Raw genomic sequence first — 20786 nt, 5'->3', positions numbered from 1 at the left:
TTTCTACCGTGGGTAAAAATGTATTTATTCAGAGGGTTGGAGGAGAGGACCTCTAAAGTCCTTTCCAACTCTGTTTTATTTTCTCTATTTTCTGGCCACCTGCTCAGGTATCTCTTTTAAGGTTGGTAAGTAAGAGAGAGAGAAAAACTTTTCTTTGGTGGCTCTGCTTTCTTCCCCGTCTGGGCTTAACCTCTTCATTCGTTCAGCCCAGAGGTGAAGAATAGACTTCTCAGTCTCCGGTAAATTTAAATTTTTATTTATTTATAGGCTGCCTTTGTTATTTCTGGAACTAACTCAAGGCAGCGGACAGATTTAATGTTCCTGCTTCCTCCTGTTTCCCCCCCCCCCCCAAAAAAAATCAACCCTGTGAGGTAGATTGGGCTGAGAGACTGTCGCTGGCCCAAAGTTGCCCACCTGGCTTTCATGCTTAAGGCAGGACTAGAACTCAGCGTCGCCTGGTGATTGGCCCAAAGTCACCCAGCTAGCTTTCAATGCTTAAGACAGGACTATAATTCACCTTCTCCCAGTTTCTTAGCCTGGTGCTTTAACCACTAGAGCAAGCTGTCCTAAATGATTTAAAATTGAGTAACGTTGGTTTTCCTTTGGGCAAGGCACACGAACTCATTACCTGCCACAGCAGGGGCCTTTAAATTGGCTTGAAGATGGCCCCACGTACTAAAACATGCGCTAAAACTTCCCAAAATATTTCCATTTAAGGTGAAAATAGATGAAATGACCAGGGATTATTTGTTGAAGAGACCTCAAGTTCATTCCTTGATGAATAATCCTAAAGGATATATATAATATATACCTTATAATAAAGGTATTTCTCAAGTTGCGACCTTCAGCGACTGAAATTAGGAAGCTCCTAGGCTTGTAATAACCCTTGAAGTTTGGTAGTTTCTGATAGTGGTTTGGGGTGATGAAGTAAAAAAGGAAGAAGAAGAGGAAGCTTTAAAGTTTAAAGAGACACCCTGTTTTCCCTCAGGGGAGGGTCAGAGAAAGTGAGTTTGGATCTATAGATGCAGCCGACTGTGATTTGCAATCGAGTGTTAAGGAAGAAACTGTCTGTGCCCTGCAGGAGAATTCCAAATTCTCGTGTCAATAATGCTTGAAACCGTTTAGGGTGGATTTTGGGGTGCTCAGTTCTAGCATTTGGAGCAAGAGGGGTGGGTTCTATGTCCCAAGTTAAATCAATGACGTATTTTATTGTGTGGGGACCTTGGGTGCCCTTTGAGGTGAGTGGTTTTTCTGGCAGACGTTTCACGACCCAACTAAGTAACCTCTTCAGTGCTAGAAGGTAGTGGGGTTTGCTGGGGGAGAGGAGGAGGAGAAGGAAGAGAACTGTGGGGTCCTTGGTGGTCTCTGAGCTGAGCTGTTTTCTTGCAGACGTTTCATGACCCAACTAGATAACCTCATCAGCGCTAAAAGGGAGTGGAGATTGTAGAGCGGAGGAGGAGGAAGAGGAGGGGGAAGGAAGAAGAAGGGGAAGAGGAGGAGTAATAGAAGGAGGAAGAGAACTGTGGGGTCCTGGCTGGTCTCTGAGCTGAGCTGTTTTCTTGCCGACGTTTCACGACCCAACTAGGTAACCTCATCAGTGCTGGAAGAAAAGGGGTGGCAGAGAGGAGGGGAGACCGTGGGGTCCTTGGTGCTCTCTGAGCTGAGGGATGTTTGGGTCACTGAAACATTCCCGCACACCTTTCGTGACCCAAACACCTGGGTGTTTGCAGCTGGCCGGCATGCCGGTCGAGGTAATAACGTTGAAAGATGCTTGGTTTTCCCACCAGACTGTTCGGAGCCCTAGCCGTTGACTCAAAGCGATGCCAGCTGGGTTTTCCCCCTGGTTCTGTTTCGGGAAACGAAGTTATTTCCAGCGGTGAGATCAGTAAATAAATTAAATAATAATTTAAAAAAAAAAAAAACACCACAGCACAGGTGGCTCACGAAAAATCGGACAGCAAAGAACCAAAACAAACGACCGACAATAAATAAAACCTAAACAAAACATTTATTTATTGTCAGTCATTTGTTTTGGTTCTTTGCTGTCCGATTTTTCGTGAACCACCTGTGTTGCGTGTGCGTTTTTTTTTAAATTTATTTACACTCCATACCATTGGCTGGCAGGATCCACACCCAGTGGGGTTTTTTCCCCATGTTGCTAAACTCCTCCTGACTCTAGATTATTCCAACTATCCAGAACAAATAAACCGACTTGGCAGTATTATTAGTATTCGTGGGAAGTCCAACCTGCTGCCAGCGATGGTCCTTAAATCTCTTCCTCAATCAAGTCCAGGGTCCAGAGAGCCAGTTTGTCGAATTAATCCACTTCTATTCCTTCCTGGTAAAACACTCCAGGTGTGTGCACATGTTTTGCCAGTCAGGCTGAGCCCATTACCTGACTGGCCCGATGCCATCCGCTGGCCAGACGGGAAAGCGGATGCATCGTGTTTCTTCCAGCACGTTGCACTCCAGATTTCTTCCCTCTCCTTCCGACAACGGCTGGTGTCATTGAATCATAGAATAACAGAATTGGAAGGGACCCTGGAGGTCATTTAATCCAGCCCTCTACTTGAGCAGGAGAGTCCGTTCCAAATATTAGCCTCTACCTAAGGATCGAACTCACAGCCTCCTGACTGTGGGGCTCCGGAGCTGTGTCTTTTATCTACACCCTGCGGGCGGTCCTCGAGTTGCGACCACAAATGGAACCCCCAAATATATGTTGCCGAGTGAGCAATGTGTTTAGGGAAGTTTTGTGGCTTTTTGGCTTGCCCCATTTGTCACAGGGATCACCGCCGTTGTTAAGTAACAACATTTCTGTCGCCGGCAAGAAAACTCGTACGGCACGGGGCAAAACTCACTTCACCAATGTCTCACTTAACAACAAAATGTTTGGGGCTCAATTTGTGGTCGTATGTCAAGGCCTCCCCGTGCTGAGCTGCCGCAAAAATATTTTATTTTATTACCAGCAGAAATATTTGAGACATGTTGCTGTAAGGGAGACGGAAGTGGTTCTTAACTCTGTTGGTTCATAACCATGCAAATATTATTATTATTATTTTCATCATCATTATTATTATTATTGAAATAAATAAACAGAAGTATCTTAAGTATGCAAGCTGCTCTTTATAACGCGGTGCAAAATGTAATCTCCTTTCCTCCTCATTCATTCGTAGCTTCAAAGTTATTTCTTCTGCCTTCCTCAGAAGAAATAACTTTGGATGAGATATTGTGCTTCGAATAAAAAGCCCAGCTGTTAAAATGGCTCCCTTTTAAAATAAAAATAAAAACAATTGCTCCGCTGCGCTCCAGCAAAAAGGACTAAGGAAAAAAAGAGCGTTTGGAAGTTAAAAAAGATAATTGGAGTGCAATTAAGTGGAGGAGTGTAAAAATCTCCAGTCTTCCCAATCAAGATTTTCCTTCGTTGCTTTTCACTGCACACTTCAAAGCTGCACAGAAGGCGAACATCCTTTCTCCAGTCTATTTGTGTCTTTGTGTGTGTGTGTGTGTGTGTGTGTGTGTGTGTGTGTGTGTAGCATTACAGCGAATCTCAAAATTTAAGAATAAATTAAGAAAATTTAAGAAAAAATGCTATCTTCAATCATAGAATAATAGAATATCTTCCAACCTCTTGTTAGCTCAGCTGCCCTTTGGAACAGAGGAGGGAGGTTTTTTCGCCAGTCTGTTTGTGTGTTTGTGTATCTGTTTGTGTGTGTGTGTGTGTGTGTGTGTGTGTGTAGCATTAAAGTAAATCTCAGAACGACAGAACTTCTTCATAAATAGAATAGCAGAATATCTTCAAGCTTCTATTAGTTCAGCTGCCAAATGGCACAGAAGGGGAACATCCTTTCTCCAGCTTGTTTGTGTCTTTGTGTGTGTGTGTGTGTGTGTGTGTGTGTGTGTGTGTGTGTGTGATTAAAGCAAATGTCAATGCTTTTTTTGCAGGTGGCATTTCTGGAAATCGATGCAGGGAGTCCAGTTTTGTGTTTTGCGGGGAAAAATTAGAGGGCGGCAAATCCAAGCTTGTGGTGGTGGTGTTGTTGGTAGTGTGTGTGTGCGTGTGTGTGAAGAAGCTGAATAAGCTTTCCTGTTACATCAGAGGCCTTATCCTTTTCTGGCATTAGAACTGGAGAGGTGGGAAACGGACAGTTTTGGCTTTCCTGAATTCCTGAATTTGATTTTAATTCGAAAACCACACTTGACTTGCTTTTTAGAATCTGGATTTGAGGCAACTCGCGTTTGTGGGTCTTTGCAAAGAGTGCTGTTTATTGCAGACCGCAGGGAGGGTTAAAAATCAGCGTCCCAACTTGCAAGTTTCAACCTTGTTTTTAATTTCGTTTTTAAGTGTGTTTTCTGCCAGGTCTTTTATATTGTTGTTGTTTTTTTAATCTTGCTTGCAAGCCACCGAAAGGCACTTCAGTGTAAGAAATCCGATAAGTAAATCAATCCGCCCCGGGTGGCAGTTAATCTGTGGCTTAAAACAAAAGATTCCTAAAAGGTTTGCCCGAAGTCAGTTTTCGTGGCGTTAGGCAACCCAGGCCAAGAACTCTTTGCAACTTGTGCTCATCGTTTAAGAAGTGTCTTTTCTTTTCTTTTTTTGTAATCCTTTCTAAAATTGTGGTTTGCGCAGAGCGAAAAAGGAAGCGGCAAAGTCAGCAAGTTAGAGGGGGCATTGCAAGCGAAAGTATCTCACAAATCGTCGTGAGATGATTTTGAGATGCACGAAATGCTTTTCAAGGGACTATAGCAGAGACAGACGGCGTATGAGTCTAATAAATAAATAGATAAATAAAGATAAGGGTTTAGAAGTGGTCAGTACTCTACCTACTCGGCGTGGCTCTTAGCCAAGTTTTGTGTCCACCCCAGGATGTGCAATGCAATCAAGATAGGACATGCAACAAGTCACTCCGTTCGCTTCTCTCTCTTTTTTTCAGACGCTTCCTGCATTTCGCTTTTTAAATAATCCTCCCCGTTTCCTGGGTGCTGTGTTTTTTTGTGTCACCGTTCTATTTCTTGTTGAAACGCTCTTGAGAATTAGGGCTCAGATTCTCTTCCTAGGTAACTGAATCTATTTTCCTTTCTCTCTCTCTCCGAGAATGAAAACTGATCAGAAACAACCTGGTTTGATTTGGTATCTTAAGGAGCCACAAAAGGAAAAACGCCGGTGAATTCTCAGCGTGGCCGTGCTAAAGGCCCTATACGTTCTAGAAAGAAAGAGAGATAGAGAGAGAGTGTGCGAGAGAGAGAGAGAGAGAGAGAGGAAGGAAAGGAAGGAAGGAAGGAGGAAGGAAGGAAGGAAGAGAAAGAAAGAAAGAAGGAGGAAGAGGAAGATAGTGAAGGAAGGGAGGGGAGGAAGGAGGATACGGAAGGAAGGAAAAATAGGAAGGGAGGAATTTGGTAGAAGAAAACAGGAATGAGGGAGAAGAAAATTGAAAGAAGGAAAAGGAAGGAAGGCTGGAAAGAAGGAAGGAAGAAAAGAAAAGAATAGGAAAGGAAGGAAGGAAACTAGAGAAAGAAGACAGGAAAGAAGGAAAGAGAGAAGGAGGGAAGGCTGGAAAGAAGGAAGGAAAGGAAGGAAGGAAAGAAGCTAGCTTTCTTTTAGGTAGAAATAGCAGGATTCTTTGAAGCTGAATTCTGCAGTGCTCAGATAAAGTATAGCTGTCGGCACAATCATATTTGTTTCTCTCCAGAGGCTTATTGATTGTTTCCCGATTCTTATCAACGATCAAAACCGTCCGTTTTTCCCCTTTGAAGATTTTCAGCCAAAGGGGAGGAGGAAAAATAAAGTTGCTTTTGTTAAACTCCAGCCGCTTCCAATTGCTCATTTTTCCATCTGTATCCCAAAGCGGCCAAATGAAGATATCTTCTGCTAAAAAATAAAAATAAATAAAATTCCCCAGGCAGGGCCGCTCCAGAATAAAATATGGTACATTGTTTTAAACAAAGTCGCTGCCTGAGTGGTTCCATAACCCTCCGCCTCGGTACAATAAACAAACCTGAAATACAAAAAGGACTTTTTTGGGGTAAGTCAAAGGGCAGCCAGAACTGAGCTTCTGCGGGTTTATATTGGGCTTTTCTGCAGGGCTGATATTATTTTTAAAACCTCGGTTTGTTAGGGAATAGTCTTTATTTGGGGCAAGGAATGGACTTTTTTTTTTAAGAGTGTGTCAAAGAATTGGTTTTATATCCGGAGACGGTGTCAAATAAATGAACGACAAAGCATTCATCATCGGGAGTGGTCTACCAAAAAGACCCTTTTAAGGGAGCTCCTTAAGCATCCTGGAAGCCAAGAAGGTCTCCGTTTGATTGAACGGAGCTTTTCTCGGCCTGCCTGTTGAATTTACTAGCTTGTCTGAATTTAGCCTGAATTGGGGTTCGATTGGAAGACCTCCAAGGTTCCCTCTTCCAACTCGGTTTATTCTGTTATTATCTTGTAGAATTGAGCCTGTCTGAATTTATCTTGCCTGAATTCAGCCTGCGCAGATCTGACAAGATCTCCAAGTCCCTTGGTTATTCTGTTTATTCGCCTGTGGAATTGAGCCTGTGGAATTGAGCTCGTCTGCCTCTCTGTTGCCTTCGTACGCCAAGTGTGCTGATTCTAACTTCCTAGGCTGAGTAAAACCATGGCAGCTGGCTTGGGAATTCTGGGAGTTGAAGTCCACCAGCCTTAAAGTTGCTGAGGTTGAGAATCACTGCTCTAGGCCAGGGATCTTCAAACTTGACAGCTTTAAGACTGGTGGACTTCAACTCCCAGAATTCTTCCTCCTCCAGTCATGTTAGCTCAGGAAGAGAGAGGGGGGGGGGGGATAAAGTTTGAAGACCCTTGTGATAGATAGATGATAGATTGATAGATAGGTCAATGGTAGGTAGGGAGACAGAGACAGAGACAGAGACAGAGATGATAAAGTTTGAAGACCCTTGTGATAGATGATAGATTGATAGATAGGTCAATAGGTAGGTAGGTACACAGAGAGAGAGAGAGAGATGATAAAGTTTGAAGACCCTTGTGATACATAATAGATGATAGATGATAGATTGATAGATAGGTCAATAGGTAGGTACAGAGAGAGAGAGAGAGAGAGAGAGATGATAAATAGATAGGTGATAGTTTGAAGACCAGGGCTCTTCAAACTTGACAGCTTTAAGACTTCTGGACTTCAACTCCCAGAATTCCTCCTCCAGTCATGTTAGTTCAGGAATTCTGGGAGTTGAAGACCACAAGTCTTAAACTTGCCAAGTTTGAAGACCCTTGACCTAGGCAAATACCTTACAGAGCATTTTTCTTTCTGTTGTACATCAGGATCAAGATTTTTCTACCTGGATTTTTGATGGATCACCCCCACCCCCCCTTTTCTCTCTCTGTATAGGCTGTTTAGTCTGACTTTGAAGAAACTCATCATGCTGAAAGAGATGGATAAGGATCTCAGCTCGGTGGTGATTGCGGTCAAGCTGCAGGTATGTCACATAGTGAGGAATGAGGACGTAGCAACTACTTATTGGCCTTAAGAGTCACAGAAGTTACTCACTCTGCGTTGCTTAAGACTAATCTGGTCCAAAGAGGAAAATAGCCGTCGGTCTTAGACTTACATACTGCTCCATGGTGCTTTGCAGCCCTCGCTAAGCAGTTTATAGGGTCAGCATATTGTCCCCAACAATCTGGCTGCTCATTTTACCAACCTTGGAAGGACAGAATTTTGAGTCAACCTTGAGCCGGCCAGGATCGAACTCCTGGCAGTCGGTAGAGTTAACCTGCAACCCTGCACTCTAAGCACTGGGAAGGTGGGGAGGGAAGGAAGGAAGGAAAAAAAAATTGCAATAGCACTTAGACACACACACACACACACACACACACATATGGATCTTTGGTTATTCAGGTTTTCTCCCGCGTAAGATTGGAAGTATCTAGGCAACGTTTCAATGAAGTCTCATTCATCATCTTCAGGCTTGTGTCTTCGGCTCTGAGAAGCACAGAGCCGAAGACAGAAGCCTGAAGATGATGAATGAGACTTCATCGAAACGCTGCCTAGATACTTCCAATCTTACGCGGGAGTCAATGCGGAAGCCAGATTCGCATAACAGCCACGTTCCTAACTTACCAACTGCGGTGATTCCCTTGACAAACGTGGCAAGAAAAGTCCGTAAAAGGGGGGCAAAAACTCGCTTCACAAATGTCTCACTTAACGACAGAAATTTGGGACTCGGTCGTGGTCATACACCCATGCCTCTCAACCATCCCACTGGGTTAGAGAGCAAAGGGGAAAAAATCGGTGTGGGGGGGGAGAATATTTAACTTTACCGAAGATTCGATACGGCTACGGATGTTAGAAAAATCACTTGCACTATCTTTTTTTGTTGTTGTTTTTTGAGAACGGTCTGTCTGTCTCGGGCTTCCAGTTGGCACCTTTTGTGTTCCAAATTACCCTCACCCAAAAAAACCTCCCTTACCATCCCTTCCTCCCACCCGCCCGCCCTTCCCGTTGCGGTCGTGTGGTTGCACAGGGAGGCGGCCCTAAGCGAGTCAACCGCGACCTTGCCTGTCATCTGCCCTTTGGGGGGGGGGGCTCCGATCCCGCCTCGGCTTACAAACTGACCCCTGCCTCTTGCAGGGTTCCAAGCGGATCCTGAGGTCCAACGAGATCGTGCTGCCCGTCAGCGGCCTCGTGGAAACGGAACTGCAGCTGACGTTCTCGCTACAGGTAAGCGCGCTCTCTCTCGCGGAATTCCAGCTCTTCGCCAAACATCGGGACTTTCAAAAAAAACACACACACACCGACAAAGAAGAACATTTGGAGCTCAGGGTTGCCAGCGAGGGTCCTTGGTGGTCTCTGAGCTGGGTGGCTTCCTTGCAGACGTTTCATGACCCAACTAGGTAACAATATCAGTGCTGGAAGGGAGGGGAGTTTATGAGGAGGAGGGAAGGAAGGAAGGAAGGAAGGAAGGAAGGAAGGAAGGAAGGAAGGAAGGAAGGGGAGGGGGAGGACTGTGGGGTCCTTGGTGGTCTCTGAGCTGGGTGGCTTCCTTGCAGACGTTTCATGACCCAACTAGGTAACAATATCAGTGCTGGAAGGGAGGGGAGTTTATGAGGAGGAGGGAAGGAAGGAAGGAAGGAAGGAAGGAAGGAAGGAAGGAAGGAAGGAAGGAAGGAAGGAAAGGGAGGAGGAGGACTGTGGGGTCCTTGGTGGTCTCTGAGCTGGGTGGCTTCCTTGCAGACGTTTCATGACCCAACTAGGTAACAATATCAGTGCTGGAAGGGAGGGGAGTTTATGAGGAGGAGGGAAGGAAGGAAGGAAGGAAGGAAGGAAGGAAGGAAGGGGAGGGGAGGACTGTGGGGTCCTTGGTGGTCTCTGAGCTGGGTGGTTTCCTTGCAGACGTTTCATGATCCAACTAGGTAACAATATCAGTGCTGGAAGGGAGGGGAGTTTGTGAGGAGGAAGGAAAGGAAGGAAGGAAGGAAGGAAGGAAGGAAGGAAGGAAGGAAGGAAGGAAGGAAAGGGAGGAGGAGGACTGTGGGGTCCTTGGTGGTCTCTGAGCTGGGTGGTTTCCTTGCAGACGTTTCATGACCCAACTAGGTAACATCATCAGTGCTGGAAGGGGCATTTGTAGCAAACTCCACTCCCTCTATGTGTGTGTGTGTGTGTGTGTGTGTGTGTGTGTGTGTATAGCATGTGTATATGTGTGTTATGTATGGGTATGGGTAGATATATACTTTTTTGGGGGGAGCAGTCAACAGAATTTCATTTTTTTAAAAAAAAATTTTTTTAATTAATTTTACAATTCAAACAAACCAACAACACATATACAAATGAAAGAAAAGAATGAAAAAAGAAAAAGAAAAAAGAGAGGAAATAGAAAGAATAGAAAGCAATTAAAAACATTCTTTAAAAACAGAATTTAAAAGAATTTAAAAACAGAATTTAATGTTTAATGCGTACCAGTGTGCTCACAGTAAAAAATGACAACAAAAGTTCTCTTCTCTTCTCCCTTCTGGTTTCTTCGTTCTCTTCTCTTCTCTTCTCTTCTCTTCTCTTCTCTTCTCTTCTCTTCTCTCCTCTCCTCTCCTCTCCTCTCCTCTCCTCTCCTCTTCTCCCTTCTGGTTTCTTCCCTCTTTTCTCTCTTTTGGTCTTCCCGTCTCTCTTCTCATTTCTTCCCTCTTTTCTCTCTCCTCTCCTCTCTTGGTCTCTTCCCTCTTTTCCCCCCTCTCCTTCCCTCCTCTCCTCCCTTATTCATCTTTCCTTCCCCGCGCCTTTCTCTCCGCAGTACCCTCACTTCCTGAAGCGCGACGCCAACAAACTGCAGATCATGTTGCAGAGAAGGAAGCGGTACAAAAACCGGACTTTCCTGGGTTACAAAACCTTGGCTGTGGGCTTGATCAACATGGCCGAGGTAGGTCAGGCAGTTGGGGAGGTCCAGACGGCAAATGAGCCTCTGGCTCTTTTGCTCGTGGACTTTAAGCTTTCGGAGACACACACACGCACGCACACCGCAATTTGGCGCTCCGTTTGTCGTTGGCAGGTGATGCAGCACCCAAGCGAGGGAGCCCTGGTGTTGGGACTACACAGCAGCGCGAAAGACGTCTCCGTTCCCGTGGCCGAAATCAAAATCTACTCCCTGTCCAGCCAGCCCATCGACCACGAAGGACTCAAGTCCAAATTATCAGGTGCGGGGAGTCCTCGCCCTTACGGCCGGGCATTTAGCGTCCGTTCAGAACAGCGCCGGAAAGTCGGGTCTTACCACCAGTCCTCACACTTAATGACCGTCACAGGCTCCCTGGGAGCGCGGCATCAAAATTCAGGGGCTTGAATGCAGCGGTGTATTTACAAAGGTTGAAGTGTCCCGGGGGTGTGTGTGTTTGTCTCACGATCACCCTTTGCAACGGTCCTAGAATAGAGTAGAGTAGAGTAGGAGTAGAGTAGGAGTAGAATAGAAATAGAGTAGAACAGAGCAGAGCAGAATAGAATGAGAAAATAGAATAGAAATGAGAAGATAAAGAAGAGAAGGTCTCGAATAGAATAGATCGAAGAGAAATAGAAAGAAGGGAGAAAGAGGGGAACTGAAGAGAAGATATAGAATAGGAATAGAATAGAAATAAGAGAAGGAATAGAATAGGATTCAGAAGAGAAGAGAAGAGAAATGAGAAGAGAAAGAAGAGAAGAGAAGGTAAAGAATAGAATAGAATAGATCGAAGAGAAATAAAAATTCCTTTAGCAACCGTGGGGGATTGACTTCCAACAGCCGTCGCGGTTTGCTTAACAGCCGCGGCAAAAAGAGATGGCAAAATCCAGGAAATGAGAGGCACGGTTGATAATCTGGCTTGCTTCCTAGATCGATCCCCTGACATCGATAACTACTCCGAGGAGGAAGAGGAGAGCTTCTCGTCCGAGCAAGAAGGAAGCGACGACCCCTTACACGGGCAGGTAAGTCCAGCATCCTCCTTGCCCGGATGGAGACTTCACCAAGGAGAGAAACCACCTGGAACGAAGGGGACAGGTTCTGACAGTGAGAAGGATGAACCTGGGGAACGGCTTGCCACTAGAAGTTGCGGGCGCTTCAACGCTGGAGGTTTTTTTTTCAAGAAGAGACTAAGCAGCCCTTTGTCCAGAAGGATGTAGAGCAGTGGGGGCTAACCTTTTGGGGCCAAAAATTGTGTGCGCGCTTGCATGCTTGCATTCATGTGCCAGCACCCAGAAGGCAATGTGCCCCACCACCACCATGGCCCCTGTGCATGCGTGCATAATCCCCACCCCACCCCTTACCTGCACTGTGCCTCACAGCTGATTTTCAGCCGGTTTGAGGCCTTTTTCGGCCTCCCAAAGGCTTGAGGGAAGGCTTCCGCAGGCTTTGCAGGCCGAAAACTAGGCCCGTTTCGTCACTTCCGGGATTTTCGGAAAATACCAGAAATGACGAAACAGGGCTAGTTTTCGGCCTGCAGAAGCCTTCCCTCAAGCCTTTGAGAGGCCAAAAAAGGCCTCAAACCAGTGAAAAAGCAGTTGTGAGGCACACGGATGCCCAGTGAGGTAAGTTTGCCGGCACAAATGGTTCTGCGTGCCACCTGCGTGCCATAGGTTCGCCATCACGGGTGTAGCGTTTCCTGCTTGAGAAGGGGGTTAGACTAGAAGACCTCCAAGGTCCCTTCCAGCGGTCTTTATTTCGTGATTCTAACTCCAGAAGGCAAGTCAAGAAGCAACGAACGGAAACAAATCAAGGAGAGAAGCAACCTAGAACTGAGGAGGAATTTCCCTGTCATTAAAACAATTAACCAGTGGAACGGCTTGCCACTAGAAGTTTGTGGGTGCTCCAACACTGGAGGTTTTCAAGAAGAGATTTGTCCAGAATGGCGTAGGGTCCCCTGCTTGAGCAGCGGGTTGGGCTAGATGACCTCCAAGGTCCCTCCCAACTCTTGTTATTCTGTTAATTAATCGGGGGAAACGACTTGCCACCAAAAAGTTGTGGCCGCTCCATCCCTGGAGGCTTTTAAGGAGAGATTATGGACAGCCACCTGTCCGGAATGGCATATGGGATTTCCTGCTCGAGGAGGAGGTTGGACTAGATGACCTCCACGGTCCCTTCCAACTCTGTGGTTCTGTAATTCCGTTATTGTATTTTCCACCTTGGCCTGTTGTCCTTGGGGTTGTTGGCCCTGGCAGACCGGGTAGCGGTGGGATTCTACCGGTTTGCACCTATTCGCTAGAACCGGTTGTTCACATTCTAAGCAGTTCAGAGAAATTACAGGTCTAATCCTGTAAGGAAGGCAGGAAGGAAACATTATGGTGTCGCTTACAGAAACTGCCTCTCTGTTAACCCTTATTCCATTCTTGGCAGGACTAGACTTCCTATCCCAGGAACTTCTCTGGAGTTTTTTTTTCCCTTCCTTTGCTGGTCCTTTGCTTGTGTGGAGCGACCATTCCAAGTTACAATGGCCCTGAAAAAAAGTGACTTACGACCCTTTTTTTCACACTTACGACCATTGCAGCATCCCCACGGTCACGAGAGGCCAGGCGAGGAGATGCGTGCCTCGACGTGAGCGGTGTTGAGTTGGCCACCACCCAGCCAGTCACGTGACCACCAAGCCGCGCCCACCACCTAAGCCACGCCCACAGACCCGGTGGTTAAAAAAAATTTTGAATCCCGCCCCTGAGCCCGGGTCGTATTTTCAGGAGAAAACACGGGGTAGCAGTGAAAATCCTGACCCCAATGGTGACCCGTAGACATCTCAACAAAGCCCAAAACAAAAACCTCTGGGAAGGCAGGCGGCTTGAGTTCTGCAACGGCTTCTCCGTTTTCCTCTCGGCAGGATTTGTTCTACGAAGACGACGACCTGAGGAAGGTGAAAAAACCCAGAAGGAAACTGACCTCCACGTCGGCCATCACTCGGGTGAGTCACGTTGGACGTCGTAGCTAGAGCCCTTAGACTGATACCCCGCTTCACAGGACCTTCTAAGCGGTTTACAGTGTCCGCGTATTTGGCCCCAACAGTCGGGGTCCTCCTTTTACCGACCTCGGAAGGACAGAAGTCCGAGTCCACCTTGAGCCGGTCAGGATCGAACTCCTGACAGTTGGTAGAGCCTGCAATACTGCATTATAACCTTCCTGGGAAGGAAGGAATAGAGGGGGAGGAAGGGAAGGAATAGAACGGGAGAGAAGGAAGGAAGGAATAGAGAAGGAAGGAAAGAATAGAGAAGGAAGGAAGGAATAGAGGGGGAGGGAGGGAAGGAAGGAAGGAAGGAATAGAGAAGGAAGGAAAGAATAGAGAGGGAAGGAAGGAAGGAAGGAATAGAGAAGGAAGGAAGGAATAGAGGGGAGGGAGGGAAGGAAGGAAGGAATAGAGAAGGAAGGAAGGAATAGGGGGAGGGAGGGAAGGAAGGAAGGAATAGAGAAGGAAGGAAGGAATAGGGGAGGGAGGGAAGGAAGGAAGGAATAGAGAAGGAAGGAAGGAATAGGGGGAGGGAGGGAAGGAAGGAAGGAATAGAGGGAGGGAAGGAAGGAAGGAAGGAGTAGAGAAGGAAGGAAGGAATAGAGGGGGAGGGAGGGAAGGAAGGAATAGAACAGGAGAGAAGGAAGGAAGGAAGGAAAGTTGGTTGTGGCTTCATGCAGTCGGTGACAAGACGGTCTCTCCCTCCCACGGACGTTTCTTGTCGCCCACATTCCTGTGTTCCGCTGACTACGGGGTGACTTAATAGCCGCACTCCAGTATTTGAGGGGCTGCCACAGAGAGGAGGAGGGGGTCAAATTATTCTCTAAAGTACCTGAAGGCAGGACAAGGAACAAAAGAGGGAAACTGATCCAGGAGAGAAGAAACAACCTGGAATTGAGGAGAAACTCCCGAACAGGGAGGACAATTAAGCAGCGGAACGACTTGCCACCAGAAGTTTGCGGGCGGAGGCTTTTAAAAAGAGGCTGGGCCGCCACTTGCCTGGAATGGTCCAGGGACTCCTGGGGTTGGACTAGAAGACCTTCAAAGTCCCTCCCAGCTCTGTTCTATCCTAGCAAAGTTTAGGGCTAGACGGGAACTCTTTTAAGTCCTTATACCAATTATTATACCGGCTTTCGCGTGTCCCGAATCCTGTGCTTTGCACCTGGCTCTTTGGCCCGTGCGCGTTGCTTCTCTCGGTCCCTCGACCGGCCCTTTTCCTAACTGGCAAACAATCCCTCTTTTTTCACAGCAGCCAAATATTAAGCAGAAGTTTGTGGCTTTACTGAAAAGGTTCAAAGTCTCGGATGAGGTGAGTGCGGCGAGACGTATAGGGCGAGATTTCCGGCTTGGGTGATATTTCTTTGTAACTCACAGCCCCCCCCTTAAAAAATAAAATCTGTGTAAAACGTTGCTGTTCGCGTGTTTTTAGCTCTGGGGTGGGTGGAGCTGATTTCTTTGCAAGGTAGACTTGGTAAGGGGGGGTGGGAAATATCACAGATTTCCAACTCAATATGTCCTCATCTTGCTGGGAAGGACTTCTGCCTGAAACCCCAGAGTGGCTAGTTTCGGGCTTTAGGTCCACGTGGCAAAACAGGAGGGTAGATTTGGTTGGTTGTGGCTTCACGCTAGCTTTTGGTTACACATTACGGTTTGGCAACGCGCGAGGCCAAACCCATAGAAGTCCCAGTGAAATCCCATTGAGTCTAACTCCTTTCTTTGCTAATGGACAGAATCTTGCCAGACTATAGTAAAGTAAAGCCACAAACAGACTATAACCTTCTAACACCCTATTTCCCAACTTGGCAGCTTGAAGAAAGGTGGATTTTAATTCCCAGAATTCCCCTTCCTTCCTCCCTCCCTCCATCCTTCTTTCTTTCCTTCCTTCCTCCCTTCCTTCCTTCCCTTCCTCCCTCCATCCTTTCTTCTTCCTTCCTTCCTTCCTTCCTTCCTCCCTCCCTCCCTCCATCCTTCTTTCTTTCCTTCCCTTCAACCATCCTTTCTTTCCTCCCTCCCTCTGTCTGTCCTTTCTTCTTCCTTCCTTCCCTTCCTCCTCCTCTCTGTCCTTTCTTCTTTCTTTCCTTCCTTCCCTTCCTCCCTCCATCCTTCCTTCCCTTTCTCATTTCCTCCCTCACTCCCTCCTTCTTTCTTTCCTCCCTCCCTCTTCCTTCCTTCCCTTCAACCATCCTTTTTTCTTTTCTCCCTCCCTCCGTCTGTCCTTTTCTTCTTCCTTCCTTCCCTTCCTCCTTCTCTCTGTCCTTTCTTCTTTCTTTCCTTCCTTCCCTCCCTCCTGCCGTCCTTCCTTCCCTTTCTCCCTTCCTCCCTCTCTCCCTCCTTCTTTCCTTCCTTCTCCCTCCCTCCCTCCCTCCTTCCTTCTTTCCTTCCTATCTCTTCCTCCCTCCCTCCCTCCGTCCTTCCTCCCTCCCTCCTTCTTTCCTTCCTATCTCTTCCTCCCTCCATCCTTCTTTCTTTCCTCCCTCCCTCCCTTCCTTCCTTCCCTTCAACCATCCTTTCTTCCTTCCTTCCTTCCCTTCCTCCTTCTCTCTGTCCTTTCTTCTTTCTTTCCTTCCTTCCCTTCCTCCCTCCGTCCTTCCTTCCCTTTCTCACTTCCTCCCTCCATCCTTTCTTCTTTCCTTCCTTCCTTCCTCCCCTCCCCCATCCTTCTTCTTTCTTTCTTCCCTCCCTCCCTCTTCCTTCCTTCCCTTCAACCATCCTTTCTTCCTTCCTTCCCTTCCTCCTTCTCTCTGTCCTTTCTTCTTTCCTTCCTTCCTTCCCTCCCTCCCTCCCTCCATCCTTCTTCTTTCTTTCCTCCCTCCCTCTTCCTTCCTTCCCTTCAACCATCCTTTCTTCTTCTTTCCTCCCTCCCTCTGTCTGTCCTTTCCTTTCTTCTTTCTTCCTTCCCTTCCTCCTCCTCTCTGTCCTTGCTTCTTTCTTTCCTTCCTTCCCTTCCTCCCTCCCTCCTTCCTTCTTTCCTTCCTATCTCTTCCTCCCTCCCTCCATCCTTCCTTCCCTCCCTCCTTCCTTCTTCCTCCCTTCCTCCCTCCCTCCTTCCTTCTTTCCTTCCTATCTCTTCCTCCCTCCCTCTCTCTCTCCCTTCATGATTTGCTGAACAACCACATCCCCCCCAAAAAAAGTCACAAAAGTGCATGCGGCCTGCCTTGCTTAGCGACAGAAATCCCGCACCCCGTTGTGGTTGTAAGCTGAATCTCCCCACCCACCCACCCTGCCTCCCCCTGCCCCAAATGCACGGGAAAAGCTTCCTCGGGTACAGTGGAGCGTCCATCCCGACCCCGGCGCCTTCTCTCCCTCCCCGCCAGGTGGGCTTCGGCTTAGAGCACGTTTCTCGCGAGCAGATCCGGGAGGTGGAAGAAGACCTGGACGAGCTGTACGACAGCCTGGAGATGTACAACCCCAGCGACAGCGGCCCCGAGATGGAGGACACCGAGAGCATCCTCAGCACCCCGAAGCCCAAACTGAAGTAAGCACAGCAGGGCATGCTGGGAAATCAAGGTGGGGGGGGCGCGAAGGGGAGGAAGCCGCGTCCCTCCTAATCCTTAAACGGTCCGAGAAAGGAAATTTGGAGAGGAGATAACGGGGGCACGGCCTAGGGTTTTTTTTATGAGCCAAGGGGGTGCAGCGCTTCCAGGCTGCTTCTGCTGACTGCCGGCTGCCTGCAATCTGGCCGTTCAGATCCCACCAGGCTCCAGGTGGACTCAGCCTTCTGTCCTTCCGAGGTCGGTAAAACGAGGACCTGGATTGTTGGGGGGCAAGAGGCTGACTCTGTAAACCGCTTAGAGAGGGGTTGTGAAGCACTGTGAAGCGGGATATAAGTCTAGGGCGATAGATGATAGATAGATAGATAGATAGATAGATAGATAGATAGATAGATAGATAGATAGATAGATAGATATAGATAGGTGATAGATAGATATAGGTGATAGATAGACATAGATAGATGATAGATATAGATAGATGATAGATAGATATAGATAGATGATAGATATAGAAAGATACAGGTGATAGATAGATAAATAGATGATAGACAGACAGACAATAGATAGATAGATAGATAGATAGATAGATAGATAGATAGATAGATAGATAGATATAGATATAGATAGGTGATAGATATAGGTGATAGAGAGACATAGATAGATGATAGATAGATATAGATAGATGATAGATAGATATAGAAAGATACAGATGATAGACAGATAAATAGATCATAGACAGACAATAAATAGATAGATAGTTAGATAGAAAGATAGATAGATATGATAGAGAGAGAGATGATAGATAGATAGATGATAGATAGATATCGAAGATAGATATCGAAAATAGATAGATAGATAGATAGATAGATAGAGATAGGTGATAGATATAGGTGATAGAGAGACATAGATAGATGATAGATAGATAGAGCTAGATGATAGATAGATATAGAAAGATACAGATGATAGATAGATAAATAGATGATAGACAGACAATAGATAGATAGATAGATAGATAGATAGATAGATAGATAGATAGATAGATAGATAGATAGATATGATAGAGAGAGAGAGGGAGAGATGATAGATAGATGATAGATAGATATAGAAGATAGATAGATAGATAGATAGATAGATAGATATATAGATAGATAGATAGACAGATAGACAAACAGACAGATATAGATAATTCTGCTACTTCTGACTGCCGACTGACCACAGTTTGGCACTTCAAATCTCACCAGGCTCCAGGTCGGTAAAATGTGGACCCAGATTGTTGGGGACAAGACGCTGACTGAGTAAACCGCTTAGAGCAGGCTGTAAAGCACAGCGAATATAAGTCTAAGAGCTATGGCATATAAGTTTAAGAGCTATGGCTATTTCCAGGGAAATTTCTCACTTTTCCTTGGGAAACCCTCTCCCGTTCTTGGGAAAATTTGGGGCCCCATTTTTTTGGGCAGCCGTTTCATCCCAATTTTTGCTCTGTTTCCCAGGCCTTTCTTTGAAGGAATGTCCCAGTCCAGTTCCCAGACAGAAATTGGAAGCCTGAACAGTAAAGGAAGCCTTGGCAAGGATGCCACCAGCCCGGTAAGCCAGCCCGCAGAGGAATAAAACTGGAAAAGAGCTTTAGAAATTACAGCATCCATCGGGATTCATCTGGCTAGTGTCCTGTCGGTGTGTGAGAGAGTTGAGGGCTGTTTGGAAACTGAAAGAATATTTGCTGTGTGAGCAAGAAGGAGACAGCAAGGAGCCTGGGCAGTGGCTTAGCTCAACCGTTCTGTCCTAAAGCTGCTTGGGGCTCTGAAACAGAAACTCCTCTGCTTGTGTTTTGTATTTGGAAGAGATTTCTTTCCAGGTGGGGAGTGAGAGAGTTGAGGGCTGTTTGGAAACTGAAACCGCATTTGCTATGTGAGCAAGAAGGAGACAGCCAGGAGCCTGGGCGTGGCTTAGCTCAACTGTTCTGTACTGAAGCTGGTGGCTGCTGTGAAACTAAAACTGAAACTCCTCTGCTTGTGTTTTGCATTTGGAAGAGATTTCTTTCCTGGTGGGGAGGGGGAGTAGAACTCCTTAGCATCAGAGCGTGTTAATAATAATAATAATAATAATAATAATAATAATAATAATAATAATAATATAGGAAATACTCTAAATACTCTGATGGTCATTTGGAAAAATCCTTTCTTAGCGGGCACCTAGAAGCCAAGAGGAACCTACGTGCCCGATTTCAAGTTTGTAGGCTTTACAGTCCTGGAGATTTTGTGACGACAATGATGATGCATGAGTGGTCTTTCGCTTTTATATATATAGATACCCTTTTTCTCTCCTCCACGACCGATCCAGATCGAAGCCTCCTCCGGGGACAAACTCAAACAGAATCGGACCAAAAACATCGATGACAACATCAACGAAACGGACATCCTGGTAGGCGCTTAGGAAGTGGCAGATTCTCTCTGGTTTTCTTGGGAGGGGAGGAAATCTTGGGCGGAAGGAAATCGGTGCTAAAAGTGTCTTTTCCCTGTCTCTCTAGGAAGGGAACGAGCAGGAAGCTTACGGGGACCTATCCAACACCTTAATTATCCCCGAAAAAGTCAAGACGCCGATGAAAACGAACAAGGGGGATCTTCAAAGCATGGCCTCACCTAGGTTAGTGGAGTTGACTTGATAAATTACTCATCGTCCCCGCTTCCCAGGGCCATATCGAAGTGCAGAGTTCCATATTGCCAATCATTACTAAAATCTGAGAAAAAAAAACGATTTAAAAATGGAATTTATTCACAAACGTTGTTTCTTCTGTCGGTGACAGCAAAATGGACAGCGCCGGGCACACCCCGCGTCAGAAACGCAGCACTCCGCTCAAGGAACGTCAACTTTCCAAGCCGCTGAGTGAAAGGACCAACAGCTCTGACAGCGAAAGGTCCCCGGATTTATGTCACAGTACGCAGGTGAGCTACGACTACGACGCCCGCCCCTACCGTGATTCAGTCCCACTTTGGCGGATTTTGGGAGAAAGGATGATGATGGTAGGAACAGAATTAAGTTCCCCTTTTGAAGCAGTTTTCAGTTGGAGTAAGAAAGGGGTGGGGAATATGCTCTGGTGGACTGTACGCCCCTGGTTTCACATTAGAATGAGGAAATATTCTTCTGAATCTGATGAGTGGGTCTGGAATTGGGTAGTGCCTTTCATGAGTTGAGTTGGCTTAGTTTGCCTTGTGTTGACTTGAGTTGACTTGTTGAGTTGACTTGCCTTTTATTGAGTTTGGTTGACTTGGCTTAGATTTCCTTGCATTGAGTTGAGTTAACTCATTCAGTTGAGCTGACGTGCCTTTCATTGAGTTGAGTTGAGTTATCTTAGCTTGCTTGCCTTGCATTGAGTTAACTTGTTGAGTTCATTTGAATTGAGTTGACTTGTTGAATTAAGTTGCTTTTCATTGAATTGAGTTGAGTTGAGTTGGCTTAACTTGCCTTGCATTGAGTTGAGTTGACTAGTTGAGTTTAGTTGCCTTGGCTTTCCTTGAGTTGAGTTCAGTTGTATTGAGTTGGCTTAACTCGCCTTGCATTGAGCTGAGTTGACTTGTTGAGTTGAGTTGACTTGTTGAGTTGAGTTGAGCTGACTTGTTGAGTTGAATTGAGTTGTATTGAATTGAGTTGGCTTAACTTGCCTTGTATTGAGTTGAGCTGACTTGGTCTTTGTTGAGTTGAATTGAGTTGGCTTAACTTGCCTTGCATTGAGCTGAGTTGACTTGTTGAGTTAGGCTGAGTTGACTTGTTGAGTTGACTTGTTGAGTTGAGTTAACTTGCCTTTCATTGAATTGAGATATATTGAATTCAGTTGGCTTAACTTGCCTTGTATTGAGCTGAGTTGACTTGTTGAGTTGAGTTGCATTGCCTTT

The 20786-nt window shown here is 46.3% G+C and overlaps 1 protein-coding gene across 6 annotated transcripts in view; it reads left to right on the top strand.

Annotated features, from left to right (window-relative positions):
• The window catches only part of PACS1 (phosphofurin acidic cluster sorting protein 1), a 53842-nt gene that overhangs the window by 15588 nt on the left and 17468 nt on the right, over positions 1 to 20786 (top strand). For 2 of the 6 annotated variants that reach the window (XM_026716283.2, XM_087914047.1), the window contains exons 2-13: positions 7365 to 7452; positions 8604 to 8693; positions 10255 to 10380; positions 10510 to 10654; positions 11320 to 11411; positions 13289 to 13369; positions 14658 to 14717; positions 16723 to 16883; positions 18390 to 18483; positions 19237 to 19317; positions 19424 to 19539; positions 19700 to 19838. In XM_026716283.2, the coding sequence (XP_026572068.1) occupies positions 7365 to 7452; positions 8604 to 8693; positions 10255 to 10380; positions 10510 to 10654; positions 11320 to 11411; positions 13289 to 13369; positions 14658 to 14717; positions 16723 to 16883; positions 18390 to 18483; positions 19237 to 19317; positions 19424 to 19539; positions 19700 to 19838 (1273 nt within the window). Of the gene's footprint in view, positions 1 to 7364; positions 7453 to 8603; positions 8694 to 10254; positions 10381 to 10509; positions 10655 to 11319; positions 11412 to 13288; positions 13370 to 14657; positions 14718 to 16722; positions 16884 to 18389; positions 18484 to 19203; positions 19318 to 19423; positions 19540 to 19699; positions 19839 to 20786 lie in introns of all 6 variants that reach the window. The other 4 variants (XM_026716284.2, XM_087914048.1, XM_087914050.1 and 1 more) reach the window with 3 other exon arrangements.

This window comes from Pseudonaja textilis, chromosome 16 (genome assembly GCF_049901715.1).
Source record: "Pseudonaja textilis isolate UNSWEBS1 chromosome 16, rPseTex1.2, whole genome shotgun sequence".
In the NCBI taxonomy this organism is placed as follows: domain Eukaryota; kingdom Metazoa; phylum Chordata; class Lepidosauria; order Squamata; family Elapidae; genus Pseudonaja; species Pseudonaja textilis.
This window is presented reverse-complemented; position numbering and strand designations above follow the sequence as displayed.